This window comes from Hyaena hyaena, unplaced genomic scaffold, assembly GCF_003009895.1.
Source record: "Hyaena hyaena isolate Hyena2069 unplaced genomic scaffold, ASM300989v1 scaffold_231, whole genome shotgun sequence".
Lineage (NCBI taxonomy): Eukaryota > Metazoa > Chordata > Mammalia > Carnivora > Hyaenidae > Hyaena > Hyaena hyaena.
The window spans coordinates 1,459,975-1,486,080 of NW_024080862.1; the positions used below are offsets into that span (position 1 = coordinate 1,459,975).

At 39.4% G+C, this 26,106-nt stretch overlaps 1 protein-coding gene across 3 annotated transcripts in view; it reads right to left on the bottom strand.

Moving 5' to 3' along the window:
* SFMBT1 (Scm like with four mbt domains 1) overlaps nt 1-26,106 on the bottom strand; it is a 128,234-nt gene that overhangs the window by 12,733 nt on the left and 89,395 nt on the right. For all 3 annotated transcript variants that reach the window (XM_039243694.1, XM_039243692.1, XM_039243693.1), the window contains exons 4-13: nt 24,232-24,472; nt 15,951-16,039; nt 13,525-13,771; nt 12,534-12,628; nt 11,943-12,044; nt 10,332-10,482; nt 7,943-8,025; nt 3,398-3,524; nt 2,259-2,372; nt 1,316-1,358 (exon numbers count right to left, since the gene is read on the bottom strand). In XM_039243694.1, coding sequence (XP_039099625.1) covers nt 1,316-1,358; nt 2,259-2,372; nt 3,398-3,524; nt 7,943-8,025; nt 10,332-10,482; nt 11,943-12,044; nt 12,534-12,628; nt 13,525-13,771; nt 15,951-16,039; nt 24,232-24,472 — 1,292 coding nt within the window. The remainder of the gene's footprint in view (nt 1-1,315; nt 1,359-2,258; nt 2,373-3,397; nt 3,525-7,942; nt 8,026-10,331; nt 10,483-11,942; nt 12,045-12,533; nt 12,629-13,524; nt 13,772-15,950; nt 16,040-24,231; nt 24,473-26,106) is intronic.

A 26,106-nucleotide genomic window follows, 5' to 3' on the forward strand; every position in this document is an offset into this window, starting at 1 on the left:
GACAGTCTGCAGACAGTGCTGTAATACTGCATATTGAAATCAACTTTCCTTCATTCATGTGAACAACAAATTATACAATTCCTTCTGGGATTCTCAAACCATAAGTAAGTTGTTCCATTTTTTTTCAATAGTCAAAGGACAAAAACATTCCTTGTAAGGGTCTGTTTTCTTCTTTTATCAGTTTCAAAATTAAAAACAAATTATGTTTTGAAAATCAGAGAATTATTCTATATTCACCAATCAATGAAAAAGGCTAATTTATCTTTTTGGGAATATTTCCCGACTAAAACTCTGGATCCATCTTGACAACTAAGTCAAGATGTCCAAGGCCAGATTTTTGACACTGCTATCTCACTTCTCTGCCTGGGACTGAAGTCTGTGGCCTTTCTCTCCACTTTTGCTGTCCATTTTATTACTCACACAGCCACAAAAACAGCCATAACTTACAGAAAATCTGCTATCGCCTGAATTGTGTCCCCTTAAAATTCATCTGTTGTGTCCCTTAGCCCCATTGTGACTGTGTCTGGAGATAGAGCTCTTATGAGGTAAATAACGGCATGACTCTGATCGAGGAGGGCTGGCTCTCCCTTCCAGCTGGTGCTGCCACGTGAGGACGCATGGGAAGCTGGCAGTCTGTAGGGAGAGCCAAGCCAGGATTGGAATCGGGCTGGCACTTTGATCTCGGACTTCCCAGCCTGCAGAACTGGGAGAAAATAAATTTCTGTTGTTTGAGCCAGTCCATGGCATCATGTTATGGCGGCTTGAGAAAACTAACAGAGACTTGAAAACCAGGTATCTGGAAATATATGCCTATACATGTATTTTTAAGGCCCCACTAATTAAATGTCTCCCAAAAGCTGTGTATGGAGGTATGCTACAAAGGGTTTCTCAATGGGATGCAAAGGCACCCCAAGTGTACCTTTTCTTACACAGCTGCTGCCTTCCACCTCAGGGTTTTTTTCACTGTGACAAATCATATCCTAATTTATAATTTTTGCTCTTCCTTAACAAATAATAGCACAGAGATTCTATTTCTTCTCTTATTCAAATGTCTTCAGGCTTTAAAAGACAAAGAAGACCCAACTGGGGGAACATCTTGAGAAGGCATTTTACCCTTCTGTATATGATGCCATTTTAGAAAATGCATGTGCTGTAAGGAAAAGTATGTAATCTAACAAAAGCTGAATTAAAGAATTATGCTTTCACCTGAGAAAATATAAGATATACTCTCTGAAATAGTGATTTCTTTTTCTAGATATTCTAATTTTCAAATGTCAATTATTTAAACATACTGTTATACTATTCTATTACTTACTGTTTTTCTGGTTGAACCACTGCAATTTTCCTCTGTTTGTGTACTGTAGGAAGAAAACAAAACTATAAATGTCAAGAAAAATAAACAAAGGACAAGTTTATATATGTATTAAGCTAATAATAATACATTAAAAAACCCGGTTGCATGTATATTTAACTAGTATTATGAATTAAGTGCTGATATGTCTGAATATCTAGACTGAGGCACATTTTCTGGGTAGAAGGAATCTTTACACAAAGACCAAAAATAATATTTTCAAGGCTCCCAAGTCAGTTGACTCCTATGAATATTTTTTACACAGGAAAAGGTTCTGTCTCTCCCTTTCTATCTGCCCCTCTCCCCTGCTCGGGAGTGCTCACAACGCGCTCTCGCTCTCTCTCTCTCTCTCAAAAATAAATGAACTTTATGGGGTGGGATGTCATTGTTAAGGTTCGGTTACAAAAACACCCTGGCTTCCACCCTCCTCAACCTTGCCCTCTTCCCCAGCTGGTTCTGATGGAAGCTAGCTGCCCTGCTGTGGGCTCCCCTACAAAGAGGCCCAGATGGCAAGAAACTGAGGGAAGACTCCCACCGATCGCCAGCGAGGACCTGAGGCTTTCAGTGCAAAAGCCATGAGTAAGTGAATCTTGTTAACAATCATCTGAGTACAGTTGGTGGCAGAGCCTCGCTGCCTTGAGTCCGGAGATGACTGACACCTCGGCTGCAGGCTCATGCGGGGCCTGGATCCAAACAAAGCACCCAGCTAAGTCGTGTCCACATTCCTGACCCACAGAAACCGTTAAGACAATCCAGACAGGTTGTAATAAGTGATGTCCTACATAGGAATAAACAACCAGAACACCACTTTGCTTTTCTCTGAAACGTCCAGCTTCATCCTAATTGGTGGCAGCCACATGACAGATTACTTAACAATCAACCCTCTGGCCCAGAAACAGACAGCTACCTCGTGCTCGGCGAGGGGCACTGAGGGGATGGCCATTGGTTTCACACCAGCCCAAAGGAAATATATCCATGGATTCCACACTCAAAATACATTCAGGTATAGGCTTCTTAGAACCTGTTCAAATTAAAAAAAATTTTTAGACCATTAAATAGCCTTCTTCATAAACTACTTCCTGGACAACAGTCTACTGTTGCAATAATGCAGACACAAAGTCTTTCAGTAAGTTCCTTTTACACAGAAGTCATACTTTTTCATGTGTAACAAACATTAAGAAAAAAAGGTAAACTATGCTCTATACATAGCTGTATAAAAATGAAAGTGGGGAGTGAATACACAGAATGACTCCTAGTTACAGACCAACAAATACGCAACTGGAACTACCAGTAATATCATTCAGATGGACAAATACATTCAATTCCATGAAGTAACTGGGAAACAAAAGGCGACAGTGGCAGCTCTACACAATGAGAACACTGGTTCTGGTACTTGGGAACAAGCCAGGCAGAGCAGTGGATTCCAATTAGGAAGTGAGGTTGCCCAGCAGGGGTTGCATAAAAGTCTGTATTAAACACCATCTTTGACATCTGCATTAAATGTCAGATCTACAAACTGGAAACAGTAGGTACCCAGTCTGACTGTTTCATAGCCAAACAAGAAAGAAACCCAGGCCATATTCACTAACTGCAGCTGGGTACTTGCTTAATGCTCTCCAGCCACAAACCTGTCCAATCATTGAATGTTACTTTTAGTATGTCTTTTCTATTTTACATACTTTTTGATTCTATCGGTTAGAGCAAACAAAATATTATCTCTTAAATAAGCTATGTGTGAATGCTCAAGCTCATATATTCTGTGACATCAAAACATATGCCACTTGACTTATACTTTCCCTTGAAGAAAATAGGAGAATCTGAAGTGAAAGCTTTTTATTTACATTCATTTCTTAAAATTTGAAACTCAAGGACAGGAAGGTAAATTTTTAGCTAAGAATTTGCATTTCAAATTACAAGTCTCTGACTTGTAGCAAAGCCCCTATTTATTAGCTAATTGATTAAGTCTAACCAGTTACATCACAGGGGTAAACAGGAAGGCTCAGAAAAGTGGGCCACAGGAAGGCTTCTCAGGGATGTGGCACTTACCCTCCAGCTGGAGCCATACGTAGGAGCCTCTCACTGCAGTAATGGTGGCAACGCACACTTCTTCTGGGAGAAGAGGGTTCACTGCCTCAAGCTTCATATTCTCCTTAAATTCATGCTCAGCAATTGACTAGAAAATACATGAATCAAATCCAAACACATACTCAGTATTAACTCATGTACTCATCTGAGAGACTTGTTCCAAGTATTATTTAACTCTAGAGTAACACTTAAAGCTATAAATGTATTTTGCTTTGTTTCTTAAAGAAGCAAAGGAAAAATGTCTGTCTCTTTTGATGTTATAAGCAGTATGGTTTCTAAGGTCAGGTATAACCATCTCACTGCTACCTGTGTGACATCACTCAAGCTGTGGAACCTCTTTTTGCCTGAGTTTAATCATCTGTCAGATGACCTTGTGAACATTATCTCACTAGGTTATTATGAGTTTTCAATAAATAAATAAAGTACCTAAGGCTCTGTGCCCTGAACCAACTGGCTCTCTCACCCACTGCTGGTTTGCTTCCCTCCTCACCAAGGGCTTTATCACACAATCAGCTGCCTGGTTCCTATTTCTGTATATTTCATAAAAGTCAGTCAGGATAAATACTGCTTATGAACAGATGGAAAATATGCGTTTTGAAAATTTTCAACTTTTAGGTCAAAATGGAAAACTGAACTTCCGTATTTGATTGTTCTCTCTTCCTTCTGACACTAATACTAAAGTGGGGTTTTTGTTTTGTTTTGTTTTTTTACATAAATCTATAGGATGGATTTAACAGGAGACAACAGCAGCATTTTAGAAGTTAAAATTTAGGGGTGCCTGGGTGGCTCAGTCGATTAAGCGTCTGACTTCGGCTCAGGTCATGATCTTGTGGTTTGTGGGTTTGAGCCCCGCATCAGGCTCTGTGCTGCCAGCTCAGAGCCTGGAGCCTGTTTCAGATTCTGTATCTCCCTCTGACCCTCCCCTGCTTACACTGTCTCTCTCTCTCTCAGAAATAAATAAAACAATAAAAAAAAAATTTAAAATAAAGAAGTTAAAATTCAGAACAGTATGTATAACTAATTTGTTGAAAACATTTAAGAAGCACTTAGGCCATGTCTCCACACCCCACGGCAACTATCCCATTCCTTCCTGTATATAAAATGAGATTTGTCATTCAGAGAAGACAGGACACAAGACCCCTGGGCAGGAGGACAGGAACCTCTGAGGGCATGCAGGCAGCACCCAAAACAAGGGTTTGCATGTGGGATACTGAGAGGTCCAGCCCTCACCTCTACCCTCCAGGCAAGGACTGGAAAAGACTTCTTATGGTAATATGAGAAGCCCAGGAAAAAACACATGAAGATATGTTAGGAGTCCCCAGCAAATGGCCAGCCAGACCCCAACCTAAAGAGAACTTTAGGGTTGACAAGCGCCACCCACATGCTCAGAACTTCCAATCAGCTTTATCTTTTTTTAGTCCCCCATTCTTTTTTTTTTTTTTTTTTACAAATAGTTTATTGTCAAATTAGTTTCCACATAACACCCAGTGATTAGTCCCCCATTCTTAAACACAAGCAAACCACCAAGCATTACCAGATATCTAAAAATATGAAAGCTAGGGATCAAAATAGACAAAACAAGCAACACGGAGAAAACTTCTTATGCAAGAAGAAAATTTCTCAAAAGGCAGGGGTAATTAACATCCCCTGAGTGATCAGAAAAACTATCACATCCTTAAAACAAGAATAGTATGCCATTAAAAATAAATATTCAGGGAACAGAAATAGTTCTGGAAAATAAAAAAAAAAACAAAATGTGATATTAAAAATTTTAAACTCTAAAGAAGGACTGAAAGATAAAGTTTAGGAAATCTTTCATCAAGCAAAGCAAAAAGACTAAGAAACAGAAAACAAGAGAAAAAGGTAAGAAAAGTAGAGATCTGACCCAGAGGGCTAATATACAAATAAAAGAAATTCCAGAAAAAGAGAAGAGAGAAAATGAAAGGAAGGAAATCAAAGAAGAGATTCAAGAGAACTTCCCAGCACAGAGGAACAAGGATCTACAGAGAATGTGCTCACTGAGAACCCAGCAAGTGAATGAAGACAGGCCATGCCATGGCTTAGCTATGAAACATGGTGACAAAGAGATTCTATAACTCCCCCAGGGAGGGGAGGGACTAAAAGGCAGGACATCTATGAAAGATCAAGAATAAAGATAGGTATCAACCCCTTGATAGCTACACTGGTAGAAAGGTAGAAAATAACTCAATGGTGTTTTCAAAATTCTGTGGTAAAGTAACTTCTGACATAAAATTCCACATTGAGCCAAACTATCAGTCAAGTTAATAGAACGAAGACCTTTTCAAACATGCAAAGACTACAAAAATTTACCTCTCCTGTATTCCATTTCAGGAAGCTACTGGGAGATAGACTCCAACCAAACAAGGGAATAAACCAAGAAAGAGGGAGGAGGCCATTAGACATATAAAACAGGAATCTCAAATCCCTGGGTGACACTGATGGGCAGTTCCCAGGATTAAAATTTTATGGCAAGCCTGGTGAGCAACCTGTCCAAAGAAAGAGAGAGAATGAAGGTTGCTAAGAGGGATGTGTCTCGGAAAAATCTTAGAAATGACAAAGTTCCGGGGCACCTGGGTAGCTCAGCTGGTTAAGCATCCAACTTTGGATCAGGTCATGATCTTGCAGTTTGTGACTTTGAGTTAGAGCCCCACATGGGGCTCTGTGCTGACAATTCAGAATCTGGAGCCTGCTTTGAGTTCTGTGTCTCCCTGTCTCTCTGCTCTTCCCCTGCTCAAGCTCGGGCTCTCTCTCTCTCTCTCCCATACATTAAAACAAAATTAAAAACTACAACAAAAAAGAAATGACAAAGTTCCTACATCAGGGTATCTAAGTGGTCATAGACATGAGGAATAGAGAACATGTCTAGAGAACATCTTGTATTTTAACCCTTCTACCCTAAAATACAAAGAAATAACTTTAACTAGAAAAAATATACACAGGTCTAGATGGACCAAAGAGACTGCTGGAAAATGCTACAGGGTGGCAATGTGAGCCTCTGGCTCTAAACATGGAGCTAGGACCCAGGCACAAACGCCCGTGCCTCTCACATTCCTCTCGGTCAGGGCCCGCCCCTGAGATGGATGGAGCGAAAGCAACGTGTGCTAACGGCAGAACCGGAGACGCCGGCATGAGTGGCTGGTTGCAGAGCCTTTTCTTGGTCCTCCTGGGCTCCTATGAGTGAGACAGCTGCCTTCCTCCACCACACACAAACATAGCTATAGCTGCTACTGAGAATAATACATGGGAATAACTGGAAAACTGCTGCCAAAATGGGTGGGCAAGACAAGTATGAAAGGACGGGGAAAAGGAAAAGTAATGAAAAAATTGAGAAGAAATTTGCATTCATATTGTTTCAAAGTATCAGAGTTCTCATTGTACTAAAAATCCTAGGATGCATGTTATGTCTATGGGTATATAGGGTATATGTTATGTATATATTAGGAAAAGACTCAAGGAAACACTAGATGACAGTTCATATGCAAGGGAAAAGCCTTACCAAAAGATTAGCACATGCATGCAGATTTATACATCTTAAGGTAAAATAAACTGCTTCATCAAAGGATGACTCTCTGATTTAGATGACTTTCAATGACAGAGTCAGGTAAGGGAATTTCTGCATATATAATGTTTCCTCCACCCCTCAAATAAACTGTAAGTTTCATAAAGGTGGGGCAGGAAGGGAGGATGACAGATTTCCTGATGTGATTGCCTTTGTAGAAACAGGAGAAGTTACAACTACCAAGAGAAACGGAGAAAATTGAGCCATAAAAAATAAGGCAATTATTAACTTGAGGATAAATAAAAAAGAGAAAACCATAAAATACTGCAGTGCTCAGCTGTGAATAATACCTGAATACGTATCATAGTGTATATAATCAATTCAGATTTAACCAAAAATTGTAGGAAGAAAGAGGTGGGTAAGACAGAAGAGAAAGGTAATATAAAATAGTTAAGTGTTCATTTACCATAACATAGACATGTCTAAAATTAATGACTCATAGATGGCAGCATACTATTTTGAAAATGATTTAAGTATAAATATGAGAATAACAGTGAGAACAATGTGAGCGAATACTCCCGGGAAGGGAGACCATGCAAAGGGATAGAGCAGGGACCTATCGTTTTATGCTGTAAGCTTTTTACTGCTATTTGGCATTGTAAACGATACACATGTAATATTTTCATAGAAGTATTTTTAAATAAGTTTAACCATTTCTTTCCACTTAGGCAGCACTTTTTCATATTTTTAAGCAAGCAAAAATAATTATGAACTAAAAAAATTCACGATTTCAGCTAACAAAAAAACCTGAGAAACTTTACAAACTAATTAAATTAACAAATTAACTTCCACAGTGAATGAATTTTCCTTGGACCACTGTATTACAATCAATGAGATGCTTATTGGAGCTGAGCAAGGGGAATGAATACGAGGCAGCCGAGCCTGGCGGCCCCAAAGCATAGCGATGGGGGGAGCGGGGTTCTCACCGGAGGGAAGCACCTCTGCGGAGCAGCTTCGGCACCACACTGTTTGAGGTAGTCAGCCCAGTCAAAGTCCTGGCCCGGGAAGCCTAGGCAAGAACAGAAGAGCAGATTCGTACCACACACGCCTGCCCGGCTGTTCCATTCTGCCAGGCGCCCACCCACAACTTCTCATCGGCTAATGTGAGGACTTTGCTCTTCTTAGGGAGGAGGAAAAACACCCAATAAATCAAAAGCGTCAGTCATGCTGTAAAACAGAGCAACTTTGGTCAAACTATAGCAATACAATAAAATTCTTTGAATAAACTTTAAAAATTTTGTTTTCAGGTTTATTTATTTATTTTGAGAGCGTGAGAGTGAGAGCGAGAGAGAGAGAGAGAGGGGTGCAGGGAGAAGCAGAGACAGAAAGGGAGAGAGAATCCCAAGCAGGTTCCTTGCTGTCAGCACAGCACCCTGTGTGAGTCTCCATCTCATGAACCGTGAGATCATGAACTCAGCCGAAATCAAGAGCACAAGGCTTAACAAACTGAGCCACCCAGGCGCACCTCTTTGAATAAATTTTTAAACTTTCAAGTTTCAAATTAGGCATTTATTTTCAATAATATTTTATATGATTAGCTGCTGGCAGTTTACCAAAAGAATTTAAGACAGTTATGACTGGATTTGATTTGTACTAATAAATTCAGTCTTACTATCCATTCTATTCCAACTTAGGCTTTAAAGGAAGGGAGAGCAAATAATCTTTTTTCTCTTATGAAGCTACGTCCTTAAACGTCTTAGCCACTCCTGACATAAAAGTCTCAGCACTGTTTTCAGATTCATGTTCTACAGAATTGCAACACCATCTTGTAACCTGAATCATGAATTCATTTCAGAAGAAAACAGTTGAGCTTACTTGCCTGCTTAAGTCCACCATGCTTCTTGGTAGAAGCCTCTGAGACCTGATGCCCCGGCAACACCATCTGCCCAATTGCCTCATTGTTTTGGACTGGCTCTCCGCCGCGCAGAGCTGAGCACACAGCAGGCTACCATACCACACCACCATATAGCCACACAGCCCCTGTGGTCCCTCCTCTGCTCAACTCACACTAGCACCGCGCTCCCGCTCTGCCTCCACCTCTATTCCTCACAGCAAACTAGTTGCCATTTTCAGTTACATAACCCACTACCTTCCTCCTACTTACAAAGACAGGTGAGTTGTCTGTAACAGAGCTGAAAGCTCCTATGTCTTTAATAATGGTTTTTTTCCTTTTCACACAAAGGCACCAGGTAAGATAAATAACTTGGGATGTCCAGAGTCTTCCAGCAAAGCAAGAACTTCCTCCTGTAGGCGTGTCCCCCTCTGCCACCACCACCAGGCAGGTGTGCCCACTGTCTGTTCACTGATGAGAGAACCTGGGAGGCCCCATTACTGTTTCACCTACTTGCTCCTTGAAGGAACCATCGTACTCACTTGTGTCTCCCCAGTGACAGACCAGCCCAATACCTGGCTCATAACAAACATTCCATAAATGTTTTGTGGATAAATGAAGGCTGAATAAACAGCAAAAGATTCTGAGTTTCTGACTCTTGTTAACACACAAGAGCGATTCCAGCTCAGTATTCTAGCACTCACTGATTGGGAAGTGAAGCTGTATTTACCACAAGTCTACTATAAAGGATACATAGATTTCCATAGACTTCCAATCAAGAAATCTGATATGCTAATAGAAAAAGCAGATGAACATTTAACACGTCCAGATATTATATGCTAGAATGAATAAAAATTTCAGTCAAGCTCAACAAAGTCATATTTAAGAGCATTGATTAAAGGATCAAAGATATTTTGCAAAGTTGCAAACACCAGGAAAATGAGTTGCTGGTTTCCTACCTACAGCCTCTCTGAGCCCTACTCTTAATTATAAATCTCCCTCTCAAGTCTGAAGAGCCTCACTCCAGGGGGATGCCCAGAAACCTAAAAGTCATCTGACACCTGCCGCCTGCCTCCCAGTTCTGGTTCTGAGGCCTTCCCTCCTCTGCCAGCTCCCAGCTGACACTCCCTGCGCGTCCTACTCTCACTCCTCTGTGCCCTCACGACACACGCAGGAGGGGCCGACCAGGAACCTGCAGGGGACCCCAGGTGTTACGAAGATATATTTGTCAAGGTAGGCAGACAGAACATACTTGACTTAATCATTTAGCTTAACTTAAAACTTGCAAATATGTAAATACATGGAATCAAGGCCTTCACTTATACTTGTTTTGGGACCCAAAAATTATAAGGACATTGGAGCATGAGGGGACAGAGAGAGACAGAGACAGAGAGAGAGCACAAAGATCCAGGTGATGCCATCTGATAAATGCCATTTCAAAAAGAAACCCCTGATGGGCATTTCAGAAAAGACCAGCTACATACCAGGAGGGGGGCTAATGTGTAAACCATTCTTCAGACTCCACTGCACAGGGAAAAGACCAGGACTGTCAGCATGACACACAAAACATCGCCGTGCATGATTCTCTGGGCGCAAATCATCCATTTCCACCAGGAAGTACTTCTCATCAAAAACCTGTACGTACAATTGAACAGACAACACAGACAAATGATTTTATGTGTATGTATACACACACACACACACGTGTGTCATTCCTCAGCAAGGACAAACATTATAAAACTTTACAGCCACGGTGGGTATGAGTAATAACACTAAGCACTCAATAAATGTTACCTTCGTGTCAAGCACTATTTTTCTGTTTTGTTTTTTTAATGTTTATTCATTTTTGAGAGAAAGACAGAGCTCGAGCGGGGAAGGGGCAGAGAGGGAGACACAGAATCTGAAGCAGAGTCCAGGCTCTGAGCTGTCAGCACAGAGCCCAATATAGGGCTTGAACTCATAAATTGTGAGATCATAACCTGAGCCGACTAAGCCACCCAGGCACCCTCAGCCACTGTTTTAATTAAATGCTTTGCACACATCAATTCAGTTTTAATCTTCCTTACAACTTAATAAGGTAGGTACCATTATCAACCTCATTTTGTAGATAAGGAAGCTGGATTTAAAAAGAAGTTAAATAACTTGTCCCATTTTGCCCAGCAAAGCAGCAGCAGAACCTGGGCTCAAATCTAAGTACTTGGGCTCCAAACAAAATTTAGTTTAAGTTTAGTGAAGAGCTGGCCACACTTGAATATTAGATTTTTGGATCCTAGCCGAGTTTCAAATGCCTAAAAGGTTTTATTAACCTTCTCTGGCTCCTGGCCACCCCACAGCCCTTTAGACTCCAGATTGGGCCTTCTGACCCCACTGTAGGTTGAGGATCCCTTCCTGTTCTAAAAATAATCCTCTCCTAAAGCTAAACAATTTAAATCTCAACCTATCAAACAATTCAGCATCCAAGCAACTTCTGCACTAGTCATGCTAGTCTTCTGGTTCTACTCTGGGTAAATGGGCTTCTGCTCCAGTCTTGAACTAACCCCTTCTCTTGGGCCTCGGTTCCAGTAATTGAGTAGCCAGGGCCTGATAACTTGCCCAGCTCCTGTGGTTACTCTCAACCAGAGCCTTACTTCGGTCAACCTTCTGAAAGACTGAAGTCTGAGTCTGGACTCCAGGCTGGAGCAATCCTGGGCAGATCGCATGCCATGGACCACCTGCTCCCCCAACATCCCTCACCCAGTGAGCCGTGCACCTGGGTGGACACCAACACCGATGCCTGTGCCCATACTTCTCAGACCCTGCAAGCTGCCTGGCATGTGAAGCCCCCTCTAGTGCACGGCAAGCCCTGCTCCCAAGACCATGCCCCATGACTCTGGCACCCGAGCTTTGGTTAGCTGGGGTGACCCGGCCCAGAAGAAGGAATGGGCCACAGAGACCTGGACGGTGCAAATGCAGAATATGCACAAAAGTCATTCTAGCCTCACAGCTTAGGAAAAACATGGCTCAGATCAGTAGAGCCTAAAGATCAAAACACTACCACTTTCCTAAACCAGTCACCCTGACAGGAATTCTTACCAAGAGAGCTGCCCCCATTTTACCTTAACAACTGTAGCAGGAGAGATCCCAAAAGGAGACCAGGGATCCACAGCTTCCAATTTCATATTTACAGAGAATGAATGAGTGCTAATCACTTGTTTGTCCTGAAATGTAAACATCAAGAGGGAATAAAACTATAGTATTTTCACAGTAATTTTATACTCATGTATAAAATACTACTCTTAATTAAAATAACATAACTGTCCAACTTAAATAATTTAATCCTATAATTTTCTGTCCTGGAAGAAATTATTCAGAAAAAAAATTATTCAGAAAAAATTATTCCAAAAAAAAAAAAAAAGCCTACGAAGTACTCCTACTCTCCCTATTTGGCACACAAAGGCCATCTGGAGGAAAACAAGTTTATTTTATAACAAGTGGGGCTATGTAGTTACAAGTGGAAAAGACAAATTCTTGAAGAGAGCTCTGGGAGGAAACCTAGACTACCCTTAGAAGAAAAACAGGCCGCCCATCACTCCAGCCTTCAAACCTCTTTCCTCCTCGGAGCATCACAGCAGCTCACGGACCAGGGGTCCCTGTGCTCCACCCCACTGTGAGAAGTTAAGTGCTACCCACCGTGTTTCTGTTCTTACCTTAAATAAGTATGAAGGCAATGGCTCTTCCTCCTCCTCTTTCACTTTGGCCAGGATCTCCTGCCACTCACCTTCATTCTTTAGATGCTGAATGGCTTTAGTAAAACAAGACAGGATGTTTTAAATGAGGAGAACTTACACACTTTATAACTTCTGAAAGCACTTGGGTAAACAAAAAGTCACTTTCCCCGGGGAAAAGAAAGGACTCCAGCCCACTTATACCATCTTCATTCAAAGAACTTGCATCTTAACTTCAGTACTTTGGGGGCACCTGGGTGGCTCAGTCGGTTGAACGTCCGACTTCGGCTCAGGTCATGATCTCACGGTTCGTGGGTTCGAGCCCCGTGTTGGGCTCTGTGCTGACAGCTAGCTCAGAGCCTGAAGCCTGCTTCAGATTCTGCGTCTCCCTCTCTCTCTGACCCTCTCCTGTTCATGCTGTCTCTCTCTCAGAAATAAATAAAACATTTTAAAAAAACAAAACAAGAAAAACCCACTGAGAATTAACTTCAGTACTTTGTCTCCTCTATTCAGACCTGAGTAGCAAGTCTGGTGAAAATACCTACAGGTAGATTATAAGGATTGCTGTAGGCCAGAAAATAACAGAACATCCAAACTTGCTTAACAGTAAGTCCCGTTCTGATCTCACTGTTATTTCTTTTAATCACTTTAACTCATTTTGAACCAAGACCTATCCTACTCTTATACCTACCTAAATGCTACCTAGAGAATTTTTCTTCAATTTTGGTAAGGGGTCAGTATGAGCTGGGGCAGGAGTCCATGAGTACATCAATATGTGTGGCAAATTACTAAGTTAATAAACTGAAAAAAACTATAGGTACTTAACTGCATATACATTTTTTACAATCTCTCCACTGCACAAAGGCTGTCATAATATGTAGAATAATGCATTTTTCAGTCTTATCAACATTAATAAAAGCATACTATAACCATAATGTAACAGTTAAAGGAAAAATGTTCTATTACTCTTCACCTAATGGGGGCTGAAGCTCATATCCCTGCTGAGCAGCCCAACCAACGTGATGAAGAAATGGATCCAAGTAATACAACCAATAGTCAAAACTGTCAGAACTTTCCAGTCCTTCATAGCGCAGCTTCAGCCTTCCTCCGATGTTCTCGACTACAGTAACGATCCAAGTGCTCAATGAGTCCCGGAAAGCTTGACACTCTAGCCTGGAGCCTGGGGCAATGAGATCTAAAGGGTTCCTCCCATTACGGAGCTGTAGGTACAGACAAGAAGTTAACACAGTATTTTTAAAAGTCAAGTTTTAAATAATCTCAAATGAGCCTTTATATTTTTATCCACTCAAAGCCATGTCACTGAATGGCGTAATATCACACAAGTATCTACAGTATTGTTTCTAGATGGCATGAAAATGTTTATATTCCAGAAAATCTTACTTACAAGGCAGTGAGACTACTCTAACAGATTTCTAAGACTATGTTATACAGTTTCATCTAGTAAGAATTTTAAAAATATCACCATTACTCAGTCTGACTATAAAAGCAATTATGACCACCATTAAACAAAAAATCAAACCAGACAGAAGTCAAAATTTCTCCCAATATCACCTCTAAGAAAGAACCACGATAAGCACCTTGGCACCCACTCGGACACTGGGTTTTCAACACACAAGTCAATATCTACCTGTGTCTGTCTCGCTGTCTTGTATTTTCTGAACAATGGGAGCGCTGTATACGCTTTTTCAATTTGTGTTTGTTACTGAGTACACCACAGCTATCTTCCTATTATAATACATACAAAGTCCTCTTCATTATTTTATACTGTTTTATTGATATTCTGTGGTATAAGTGGGCAGTAATTTATCTATTTATCTACTGATGGCATTTCAGTTGTTTCTGACTTTTTACTCATTTCACAACAATGTTCCTATGAACACAGTGTTTTGATTATGCTGCTGGAAAGAAAAAGTATAATTATTACTCTAGAAATATATTAAAAGCTACAATAAAGAATAAAAAAGAATGCTGATTCCAATATCATCACTTAGACACTTCTTAATATTCAAACTAACTTTTTTTTTCCCTAATAAGAACTGCTCTATGACAGTGCTCACATACTCATTTGTGTGCAAAAGAACATACGAACAAATGGAGGAACACATTCACAGCTAAATATTAGGATGTCAGAATCATGGTCAATGTTGAGTTGGGTATCTATTAATTCATTCATGATTCTATACATTCATCAAAATTTTACTGTTTATTGGTATATGTGCCAGGCCCTGGCTAAGCATAGTGAAATGAGTCTGAGTATAAAATACAAAGATCAGCCGGAAACAGAGTATCCACCAATCGAGTTTTGAAGGGGAATGTGAATGGATCACAGAATTAGACCTAAGAGTCAAAACTCTAAAACACTTAGGAGAAAACATAGCAGTAAATCTTTGTGACCTTACATTAAACAAAGTCTTCTTAGATACGACACCAAAAGCATAAGCAACAGCAGCAAAACATAAACTGGACTACATCAAAATAAACTTTTGTGCTACAAACAATATTACCAAGAAAGTGAAAAGGCAATCCACAAAATATCTGGAAATCATATATCTGATCTGGATTTGTTATCAGATATAAGGAACTCTTACAATTCTATAATAAAAAAATCCAATTTAAAAACGGGCAAAGACACTTCGTCTAAAAAGATATACAAACGGCAAATGGTACAGAGAAAGATGCTCAACATCATTAGTCATTAGGAAAATGCGAATCCAAAATTGGATACTGCTTCATACTCTCTAGCATAGCTATAACCAAAAGAGATTAACAAGTGTTGGCAAAGATGTAAAGAAACTGGAACATCCATACACTGCATTTCACATATGCCACAAAGCATGTAACTGCTATGACAGAAAGCAACAAAATATAACTTAGAAATGTCACAACCAATAAACTGATTTCACAGAAACAAGAAATCTGTATTATATTCACTAACAAGCTCAGAAGCTACCCTAATTTAAAAGGACTGTTGAAAGCAGATAGGTGGTAAGGATATTATAGGTCCAGGGTCTTCTGAGTGAAAGAAAAGGGGTCTCAAGTCAGCAGGGGTAGGAAACAAATTCCTGAAGTAGAATCAATACCTGCTCAGTTACAGAGAGCCCCAAAAGGCCACATTTTCTGACTTCATGAAAGATTCTGGAAAACTAGATTTTTACGTGTTAGCAACTAATTCAGAACATTTTAGGTGCTAAGTAAGGCGCCAGTTGGCAACTTCTGAGGATAAGTTTATACCCAAGAATACCTATCATCTGTGCCTGTAGTAATATTGCTTATTGCTTTAGAGTGCTAAACGAGCAACCAATTTTAAGACTCCTTGGACAAGAAACATCACTGAAGAGAATGGTTTTGCACACTGGCTCCGCAAGCGGTAATACTCACGCCCTCTAGCAGGGGAACGGGAGGACTGCACGCTCCTATCAGGGTCTGCCGCAGGAACTCATCCCAATCAGACACCTTGTCTCTGATGCCTATAAGAGGGAATAAATGGGTGATTATTCATAGTGTCAGCTGCAGAACAGAGAAACAAAAACTAATACACAGACGTTAAACCACTGAAAGTGGTTTAGAGGTAATTTGTACTTTTAATATCTGAGTCCAACGTATTACTTCTTTCAGAGCTTAAAAAAATCCCCCACTAGATAGAGAGTGCAGGCTCTGCACTCTCAGCAGAGCCCATGCAGGGCTTGATCTCACCAACTGTGAGATCATGACCTGAGCCAAAATCCAGAGTCAGACACTTAACTGACTAAGCCACCCATGTGCCCCACTACTTTTTTATGATGGGAATTCTCAAATATATATAAAAGTAGAGAAAAGAGTATAATGAATCTCCATGTACCTTAGCTTCAACAATTGTCACGTCATGGTCAATCTTTCCATCCAGACCAGGAGTTGTTAGCTAACAACTACCTTTGGGCTAACTCTGGCCTACTGTCTACTTTTGTAAATAAAGTTTAACTGGAACACATCCATGTCCATTTGTTTACATATCATCTGTGGTTGCTTTCACACCACAAAGGTAGATCCCTGTTACAGGGATTACATGGCCTGTAAAGCCGAAAATATTTACCGTTTGGTCAGATATTCTGCCAATCCCTGGTCTATACCTTCACACCATCCACCCAACCCAACCACAGATTATTTAGAATCCAATTCCTGATATATTTGTATCATATAATATCATATAATTTCATCCAATATAATCTCAGTGGTTTTTTTTTTTTTTTTTGAGAGAGAGAGAGAGAGAGAGCCAGCACACAAGCTGGGGAGATGGGCAGAGGGAGAGAGAGAGAAAGAAAATCTTAAACAGGCCCCACACTCAGCCCAGAGCCTGACACAGGGATCCATCCCATGATCCTAGGATCATGATCTGAGCTAAAATCAAGAGTCAGATAGATGCTCAGGGTGCTTGGGTAGCTCATTCAGATAAACGTCCAACTCTTGATGTCAGTTCAGATCACGATTTTGCGGTAGTGGGATCGAGCCCCATGTTGGCTCTGCGCTGGGTGTGGAGCCTGCTTGGGATTCTCTGTCTCCGCCTCTTCCCTGCTCTCTCTCACATGCACACACGCTCTCTCTCTCTCAAAATAAATAAACTTAAAAAGGGTCGGAAGCTCAGCGGGGCTGCCCAAGCACTCCTCAGTATGTATTTCTAAAAAAATAATAATAATAATAACTTTTTATATAAGCACAATATCACACTATTAAAAATTAACAATAATTCTTTAATATCAAATATCTAGTCCATGTTTAAATACCCCCAAATGTCTCATAAATAGTTTCTTCCAATTTGTTTGGTCAAATCCAGATCCCAATGAGACGCATATATTGCAAATGGTTGATTTATTGCTTAAGTCTCTTTTAATGTATATGTTCCTTCTCCCCCTTCTCTCTTTTTCTAGCAGCGTATTTATTGAAAAAGAGCCTTTAGTCTGTTTAGTGTTTTTCTGAGTCTGCTTTTACTGGTAGCCTCCCTGTGGGTGGTAGCTGGTTGTTCCACTGACCTCTGTATTCCATATAAATCAGTGTTTACAGCTACAGCCAAAATTCAGATCTGACTCTTTTGAGGGGGAGTCAAGAACTGTTCATAAGTGGAGTGGTAGTCTTCCATCACTTCCATCAAGAAGCGGATTCAGTCTGGCTGTCTCTCCTTTTATGGTGTTAGCATCTTTTAATGGTCACTGCACAGGGGCACCTGGGTGGCTCAGTCGGTTAAGTGTCCAACTTCGGCTCAGGTCATAATCTCACCGTTCAGCGTTTCGAGCCCCGCGTTGGGCTCTGTGCTGATAGCCAGCTCAGAGCCTGGAGCCTGTTTTAGATTCTGTGTCTCCCTCTCTCTCTCTGACCCTCCCCTGCTCACGCTGTCTTTCTCTCAGAAATAAATAAAAAATTAAAAAAAATTAAAAAAAATTTTTTTAAATGGTTACTACACAGATACACTGATTCATCAGGGGCTAAAAATGGTGATTTTCCCATCATCTCTTTCATGTATACTAACCAAAAAGTATTCTATAAAGAAAAATTTCTCTTCTTTAACTACTTCATTACCTTGAGTTATAGTTCACAGGAAAAAAAGCAGGATACATGTTTGATTCTCTTTACCTTTCCCTGTATTTTCCAGCTTTCAAAATCATCAGCGGCTTCCCTAGCATCCTCCAAAGGTGATCAAGGAGAGTTCTGTTTAAAAGCCTCACTAGAAAATTATAGACTAAAGTACATACGATATGTTTCAGGTCATCACAGCTATTGTCCTGATGCTCACACTGTCCTGTCTTTAACCAGAGGCAGTCTCTTTTGGGAAGTAAATAGTCACTGACATCTTCCTTACTTTCGGTATAAACGGTGTCCCAGGCTCAGCTTGTACCTTTCCTGCCCCAGTACAAGAACTGGCTCCTTCTCCAAGGAGTTTGAATTTGTCTGGGTGAAAGTGGTATCTGGAGTTCACAATTAGGGTGCTGAGAATGCTTGTGTTCTAAAAATATTCTTTATACTAAGCTTGTGTTTCTAGTTCTTTTCAGTATCTAGAACTAAGAAAGATCTTTTTTTAAAGACATATATCACTGTAGGAGTCCATATGGACACTTCCAATACAAATTCATGAAGACATTGTTTCTACTTAACTTCATATATCTAAGCTCTGTTTCCTTTCTCTCCTGCTGAAACCCCTAGTTCTTAATTATACATTTCATTATGACTTTATCCCATAATACCCAAATATTATTTCAAAATAATATCAACTTTGCAATCAACAATGATTACTAAAAATAGCTTACTTTCGTTGTTGTTACACTATATCCCTATTAGGAATGTACCTTTAAATTACTATATTTGAAAGCCAATGAAATAGTTCTCTGAGAGGTCACTTCTTGACCTGTATACATAGTTACATTTCTCTGCCTTTTTTTTTTTTTTAGAAATTTCTTTAGGGGCGCCTGGGTGGCTTAGTCAGTTGAGCGTCCAACTTTCGCTTAGGTCATGATCTCGCGGTTCGTGGGTTCGAGCCCTGCATCGGGCTCTGTGCTGACTGCCAGCTCAGAGTCTGGAGCCTGTTTCAGTCTGTGACTCCCTCTCTCTCTGACCCTCCCCTGCTCACGCTGTCTCTCTCTCTCTCCTAGCAATAAATAAAACTTCAAAAAAAAATTAAAAAAAAAAAGAAATTTCTTTAAAATTTGTTTTATAGTTATATAAAATACTTACATTGTTCAAAATTCAAATTTACAAAATAGATGCATTCAGGAAATCTGGCTTCTATCCTTGTCCCCACTTCATTACATTTCCTGTTTCCCCAAAGGTAACTTTTTTAAATGATTTATCCTTTTATTTCAAAAAATGAACTTCACATATATTCATATGTTCTCCCCCTCCTTCATTTCTGTACACATTTTCTCTTTTCATAAAACAAGATATCCTGGGGGCGCCTGGGTGGCTTAGTCGGTTAAGTGTCCAACTTTCGCTTGGGTCGTGATCTCGCGGTTCGTGGGTTCGAGCCCCGCGTCGGGCTCTGTGCTGACAGCCAGCTCAGAGCCTGGAGCCTGTTTCAGAGTCTGTGATTCCCTCTCTCTCTGACCCTCCCTTGCTCATGCTGTCTCTATCTCTCTCCTAGAAATAAAAAAAATAAAAAAAAATAAAAAAACATTAAAAAAAATAGTGAACTCAATTTAAAAAAAAACAAAAAAACAAGATATCCTGGAGAACACTCCCCACCTGTAGGTAGATGGTCCCCATTTCTTTTTACCATGTGCTGCAGCTTTTAGCATGTAGAGTATCCTTTTGTGTCTTATAATGCTTTCTAATCTGAATTCTACCTTTGTGAAATACACTCCTACTTTCTTTTCTATTTGATTTGGTTTTATATATCTTTGTCCATCCTTGTATTTTAAACCTTTCAGAATATCTCCAGTTATATATGTCTCCTAAAAACAGCACAAAAGTTGGGGCGCCTGGGTGGCTTAGTCGGTTAAGCATCCGACTTTCGCTTAGGTCATGATCTCGCGGTTCGTGGGTTCGAGCCCCGCGTCGGGCTCTGTGCTGACTGCCAGCTCGGAGCCTGTTTCAGTCTGTGACTCCCTCTCTCTCTGACCCTCCCCTGCTCACGCTGTCTCTCTCTCTCTCTCTCTCCTAGAAATAAATAAAACATTTTTTAAAAAATTTAAAAAAAAAAATTAATAAAAAAACCCACACAAAAGTGGGTTTAACATGAACGGTCTTTTTACTTTTAATAGAAGAGTAAGCCCATTAACATTTATGGGTATTACCAATAGGTATGGCCTCAATTCTGTCATATTGTTAAATACCTTATCAATTATTGGTATGTGTGTGTATGTATACATAGTCTTTCACTATGTGATCTATTTTATTTGAACATATACTTTTTCTTTTTAAAATTTATCTTTTGGCAATTAGAAAGGTTTGTGTTTTTATTCTCCTAGTTCCCTTTATATTAATACCTTTATATAACACTTTAGTTCTCTTTTTTGGACTATTTTCTACTTCTTTGTCTGATAAACAGTAGTAACAGTAGCCAAAACTTATTTTGTCTCCTCTTCTTTACCATCTCATTTCGGGCAACAGCCTTTTATTCTCAATTAACATTTAAAAGGTAATTAGTTAAAAAAAAAAAACAATTAGTTAAATTACTCTGCAATAAAGCGTTTTTTAAAAAAAAGGCAGTGAGTGAGCTTTATCTCTATGCACGTGCCCTCCCTACTCTGCTGTCCCACATTTGTATAGTGACACTATCTACAGGTCAGTGTGTAACTCTTATATATTACACTGTCTCCTTCATACCTGTCACTTAGTTCCAAGTACTATAGCTACACATATATTTAATGTTTCAGTAACAGTTCTTAGGCTGATGTTTCTTCATTTACTGGGTTTTCCTAAATTTCAGTCTCCAGTGGATATCTTAGGAAGGGCTCAAAGGAACCTGAGTCTTCACATCTTCCCAACGGTGTGCTTATGCCCTTCACACCTAAAGTTCAGTGTGACGAGATGCAAAACTCTTGTCTCATAGATTCTTTTACTGAATTTCTTAACTATGTTACCCTACTATCTTTTATCAAAAAGCACTATTGTCAATTAGTCTGATGACAATCTTGTTTTCCTTCCTTTTTAAGAAATTTAGACTTTTTGCCTAGGATTATTTTTTACTTTGAAGTCCAAGTGTCATTACAACACATCTTGATGTAGCTGTTCTCACTGGATTTTCCTATGGACATAGTGAGCCCTTTCTAGATGTATTTCAAGTCCTATTTTATTTCAGTAAAGTTTTCGTGAATTACAGTTTATAGTATCTTATTGTTTTTCTGTTGCAGTTTTCTTTAGGGACTTTACCCCGTCTTTGCTCATTTCTTTTTTATTTTACAAATTTTCTTCCTTTTCACCTTCTCTTTCTCTTCTCCAATCATCTCATTTCTGAATTTTTATAATTTTATTTATATTTTTTTCTCACTGCTTCTATTATTGTTGCTACTTTCTCTTAGATTGTTTTGAAATGTTTTTATGTGACACAGTATTTATCTCTTTTGTGGTTATGTTTCTCCAGAGGTATTTTATTCCATCCTTCTCTCTCTCATTATAATAACCTTGTATTCAACTAAAATCATTTAAATTAGATGAATTTTCCTAGACTCAAGATGAGATGATGGGCCAGGTAGCTTCATGTCTCTAGAGCTTCCTTCTGCTGTTTTTTTCACAAAACATTTAAAAATATGGCAGCTAGGAGCCCACAGATCCTCAAGAACCCTAACACCTAAATATTCATTTCAAAAATTTTTTAAATGTTTATTTATTTTTGAGAGAGAGACGGAGAACATAAGTGGGGGAGGAGAAGAGAGAGGGAGACAGAATCCAAAGCAGGCTCCAGGCTCTGAGCTGTCAGCACAGAGCGCAACATGGGACTCACGAGATCATGACGTGAGCCAAAGCTGGATGCTTAACTGACTGAGTCACCCAGGAACCCCCTAAATATTCATTTCAAAATACCATTCTTCACCAAAGGAAACTAGGACTTCTTGGAGAAATGACTGATTTCAGTGCTGAGGCAGAGAAAAGCTTCTTGAACTAAAACATAAGAAACTACTCAAAGAATGATGGGAACATAACAAAGGACACATTAGTGGCAGCTTAAAGGAGTGTCCACTTGCCAAATCTAGGATAATGTGAGCATCAAGATAAATAATGACAGTAAAGGATCATAACCCATTGAGTAAAATAAGAATCATGAGTCTACACTGACATACATGCATACATAAATACACACACATACATTAAGTATATGTATGTAAATGGGGGGAAAGGAAAGCTCTTTCTATTGCAGAAAGCCAATTATGAAATGTAGACAGAATTAGAAAATACCATTTGATAAATATTAGAGTAATAACTGTTTCAGATAAAAATGATCGATCAATGCTAAAAATAGTGGGTAACAGTGAAGAGCAATGAGGTGTTTACACTACCTCAAAGTATCTTCCTACAAGATACTTATTAATTAAAAGCTATGAGAGTAATTTTAGGGTGGAAAAACTTGAAATACACCAAATTAATCAAGCGATGAAAGTTAACGTACCACCAGTTACAGAACAAACCAACAGCATGTGTCTCCTAATAATGAGTGATGCCCTAGAGGACACAGTGTCACTTCTGCAGGTCTCCTACCAAAAGTGCACAATCTGAGTCTAAGGAAACATCGGAGAAACCCAAGCTGTGGGATATTCCAAAAGACCAACTGGCTTGTACTCTTCAAAAACATCAACACCAAGAAAGACAAAGAAAGGTTAAGAGAAGTAAAAAGACGTGACAGTCAAATGCAATGTGTAATTCCTGGACTGAATCCTGGACCAGGAAAAGAAACAAGGCATAATCAACATTATTGGGAAAACTGCCCTATAACTTTCAAAAATGTCCAAGTCACAAAAGACAAAGTCTGAGAAACATCCAGATTAAAGGAATCTTATGAGACATGACAAATGAATAAAATACATGCTCTGGGATTTCCTTTTACTATAAAAACATTTTGGGTAAAAACTGAATAAGATCTACAAATTATAGTATTAAATCAAAGTTAATTTCCTTATTTTGTTATTTACTGTACTAATGAATGTCCTTGGTTTTTTAAAAAAAATTTTTATTAGATGATATAACCTTTTTAAAAATTTATTTATTTTTTTATTTTAAAGAGAGAGTGCATGTTAGTAGGAGAGGGGCAGAGGGGGAGAGAAAGAAAATTTCAAGCAGATTCCATGGCCAGTGCAGAGCCAGAGGTAGAGCTCGATCCTACAACCCTGGGATAATGACGTAGGCTGAAATTGAGAGTTGGACACTCAACTGACTGAGCCACCCAGATGCCCCGTCCTTATTTTTAAAAGAACATTAAAAGTGTGAGTAAAAGGGCATCATGTCTATAACTGACTTTCAAATGATTCATTAAAAAATCATGCAGGTATGTGTGTATGAGAGTGAGAGAGATGGAGGGAGAAGGAAGGACAATGTTAAGTGTGGTAAAATGTCAACATTTAGGGAAACTTGGCAAAAAGTCTCTAAGAATTTTCTATACTATTTTTGCAGCGTTTCTGTAAATCTAAAATTTTATCAAAATAAGTAAAGAAAAACATATAAGCTCTGGTATTTTCTTGAAGCCTGAAGCCTCTCTTCCCTTTCTCTACCTTTACATGACCCTCTTCCTCCTTTTGCCCTACTGTCTCTGTACTTAATTTGGATTCTACTCTCAGTAAGGCTCTTTCCTGGAAAGGAACTTCAGTTGACTCATTTTAAGAGTTCATAGGTCCCAGACAATCTAGGGGTGAGAAGAGGGAGGGCAATAAACTCTGAAGATTTTGAGCATCAACATCATAGCAATCTGGCCCAATCAATGTACTTAAAGACACACAGACGTACAAGTCCCAAAGTCAGAGAGCCTCATGGTCTTACAGGATGATAAGCAACTGACACTCCCAATGAGTATCATAAAAAACGCAAGGCTTTGTGAGGCCCAGAAAATAATTTTTAAAGATAGGGAAATGTGCATTATTCCTTATAAATATTTTTATTCAAAATGCTAACCCAAAAAGTTAGAAAAAGCTATGTGCAGGGGAGAATGAAAACCTCAAGGGCATAGCCATGGCAGCAGTGTATCATCTCTTGATAACAAGTATCTCATTACCTTCCGGGGCTTCAAGGGTCTTCTTGTTCTGCTCGCACCACCCAATGGGGTATAGCCCGGCCTTCCTGATGTCACACCAGAAGTCTGCCCTCCGGTCCTCACCATAGCCATCATAGCGGAGCAGCAGCAACTGCTCACAGGTAGTAATGATGGTGGCAACCCAGTAGGTTTCAGGGTCTGTTTTCACAGCCACCTCCAGCTTCATCCCAGGAGCAAATCCATTTTGCAAGCGTGTATCCACCTAAGCAGGGAGATTTTATTAACCATCAGATAAGTATCTTAAAGGAGTATTTCTTTTGCCAACGTTCTTTTTTTTTTTTTTTTTTTAAATGTTTGTTTATTTATTTTGAGGGTGGGGAGGGGCAGAGAGAGGGAGATAAAGAGTTCCAAGCAAGGTCCTCGCTGACAGCACGGATCCAGATGCGGGGCTCAATCCCACAAACTGTGAGATCATGACCTGAGCCAAAATCCAGAGTCGACTGCTTAACCAACTGAGCCACCCAGGGGGCCCTTCCACCATTCTTTTCTAAGACTTACAATTCTGAAGCACTAAATGCAATGAAGTCTTCTCAAGGGAAACCTGAGAAATTCCAATTCTACCTCACAGGAGTGATCCAAATAAAACAAGGAACAGCAGTTCCAGGCGACTCTGAACGAATTTTAATAGAACTCAATATTTTCACCAAAGCAGTCTACTATGATTACAGAAAATGTTTTATATTAAGTACATAAATCACTAAATGTTCACTATTTTAATAGCCTTCGACACATTATGTTTTCAAGAGTGATTTCTAGATCATTCCAAAAACTTTTATGATACTAGAAAAGGAGAAAGACAAAATAAGCTATGATGATAATAGATAATAAATTAGTATAATACGTACCATATGTTAGAGACCCATACCACCCAGTTTCCCTGAAACAGTCTCTGTTTATACCTGTTATCCTTGAGTGATATTTAATAGTGGCCTGTTTCTCTCTCAAGTGGGCTGCTTTAGATCATAAATTATATGGTCACAAAGGCATGGGTGAACTACTTCATGAGTATACTAAGATTAAAGTACATACATAAACTGTGAGAAATGAGAGCCAGGTACAAACAGGGAAAGGGGAGACTAGAATGAAACTTGTGTTGAATTGGAATCAGCAGTATCGGAACAAGATCACAATGACAGAAAATAGTACAGAAGTGTATGTATGTGTGTGCGAAAACATCTCCCACATCTCCCACTTCGGTGAACTGACAGGAACTGGAAGTAACGATACTCATCAACAATAAGCAAATTCATTGGACACATCTTGATTCCCAAATGCTATCCTCCAATAAAAAGAACAAGGGCTCCATGGAGAAATAAGTGATACCAATTTTGGGGTAGAGAAAACATAGTTAAGAGCCTTGAATTATCTTGTGATACCAGAAAATAAGGAAATGCTCCAAAAACGATGAGGGCATTTGTAAAGGACATGGGAGCCAACCAGAAGGATCCCCCCAATGGTCACATTAGGGATAATTTGAACAATAAAGTAAATAATAAGACTAATGGATTATAACCCATAGACTTAAACCATAACCATTGAGTCCACACTGTAAAAAAAATATTTAACAGAGAAGACGGGATACATCCTTAGAATAGAAGACCAATTAATATAGAGAAAAATGATAGAAACAGAAAACCATCATTAGAAAAAACACAGAAATAAACACTACAGGCAAGAATCATGGATCAGTGCAAAAATGACTATGATATTCACATAATCTCAAAGGGTCTCCTATAAAATTCTTAACAATTATAAAGGGGAAAACAGTAACATCACTGTGAAGAACTATGGCAGACACCATCTTAACTGATCAAAGTTAACATCATGGGTTCTAAA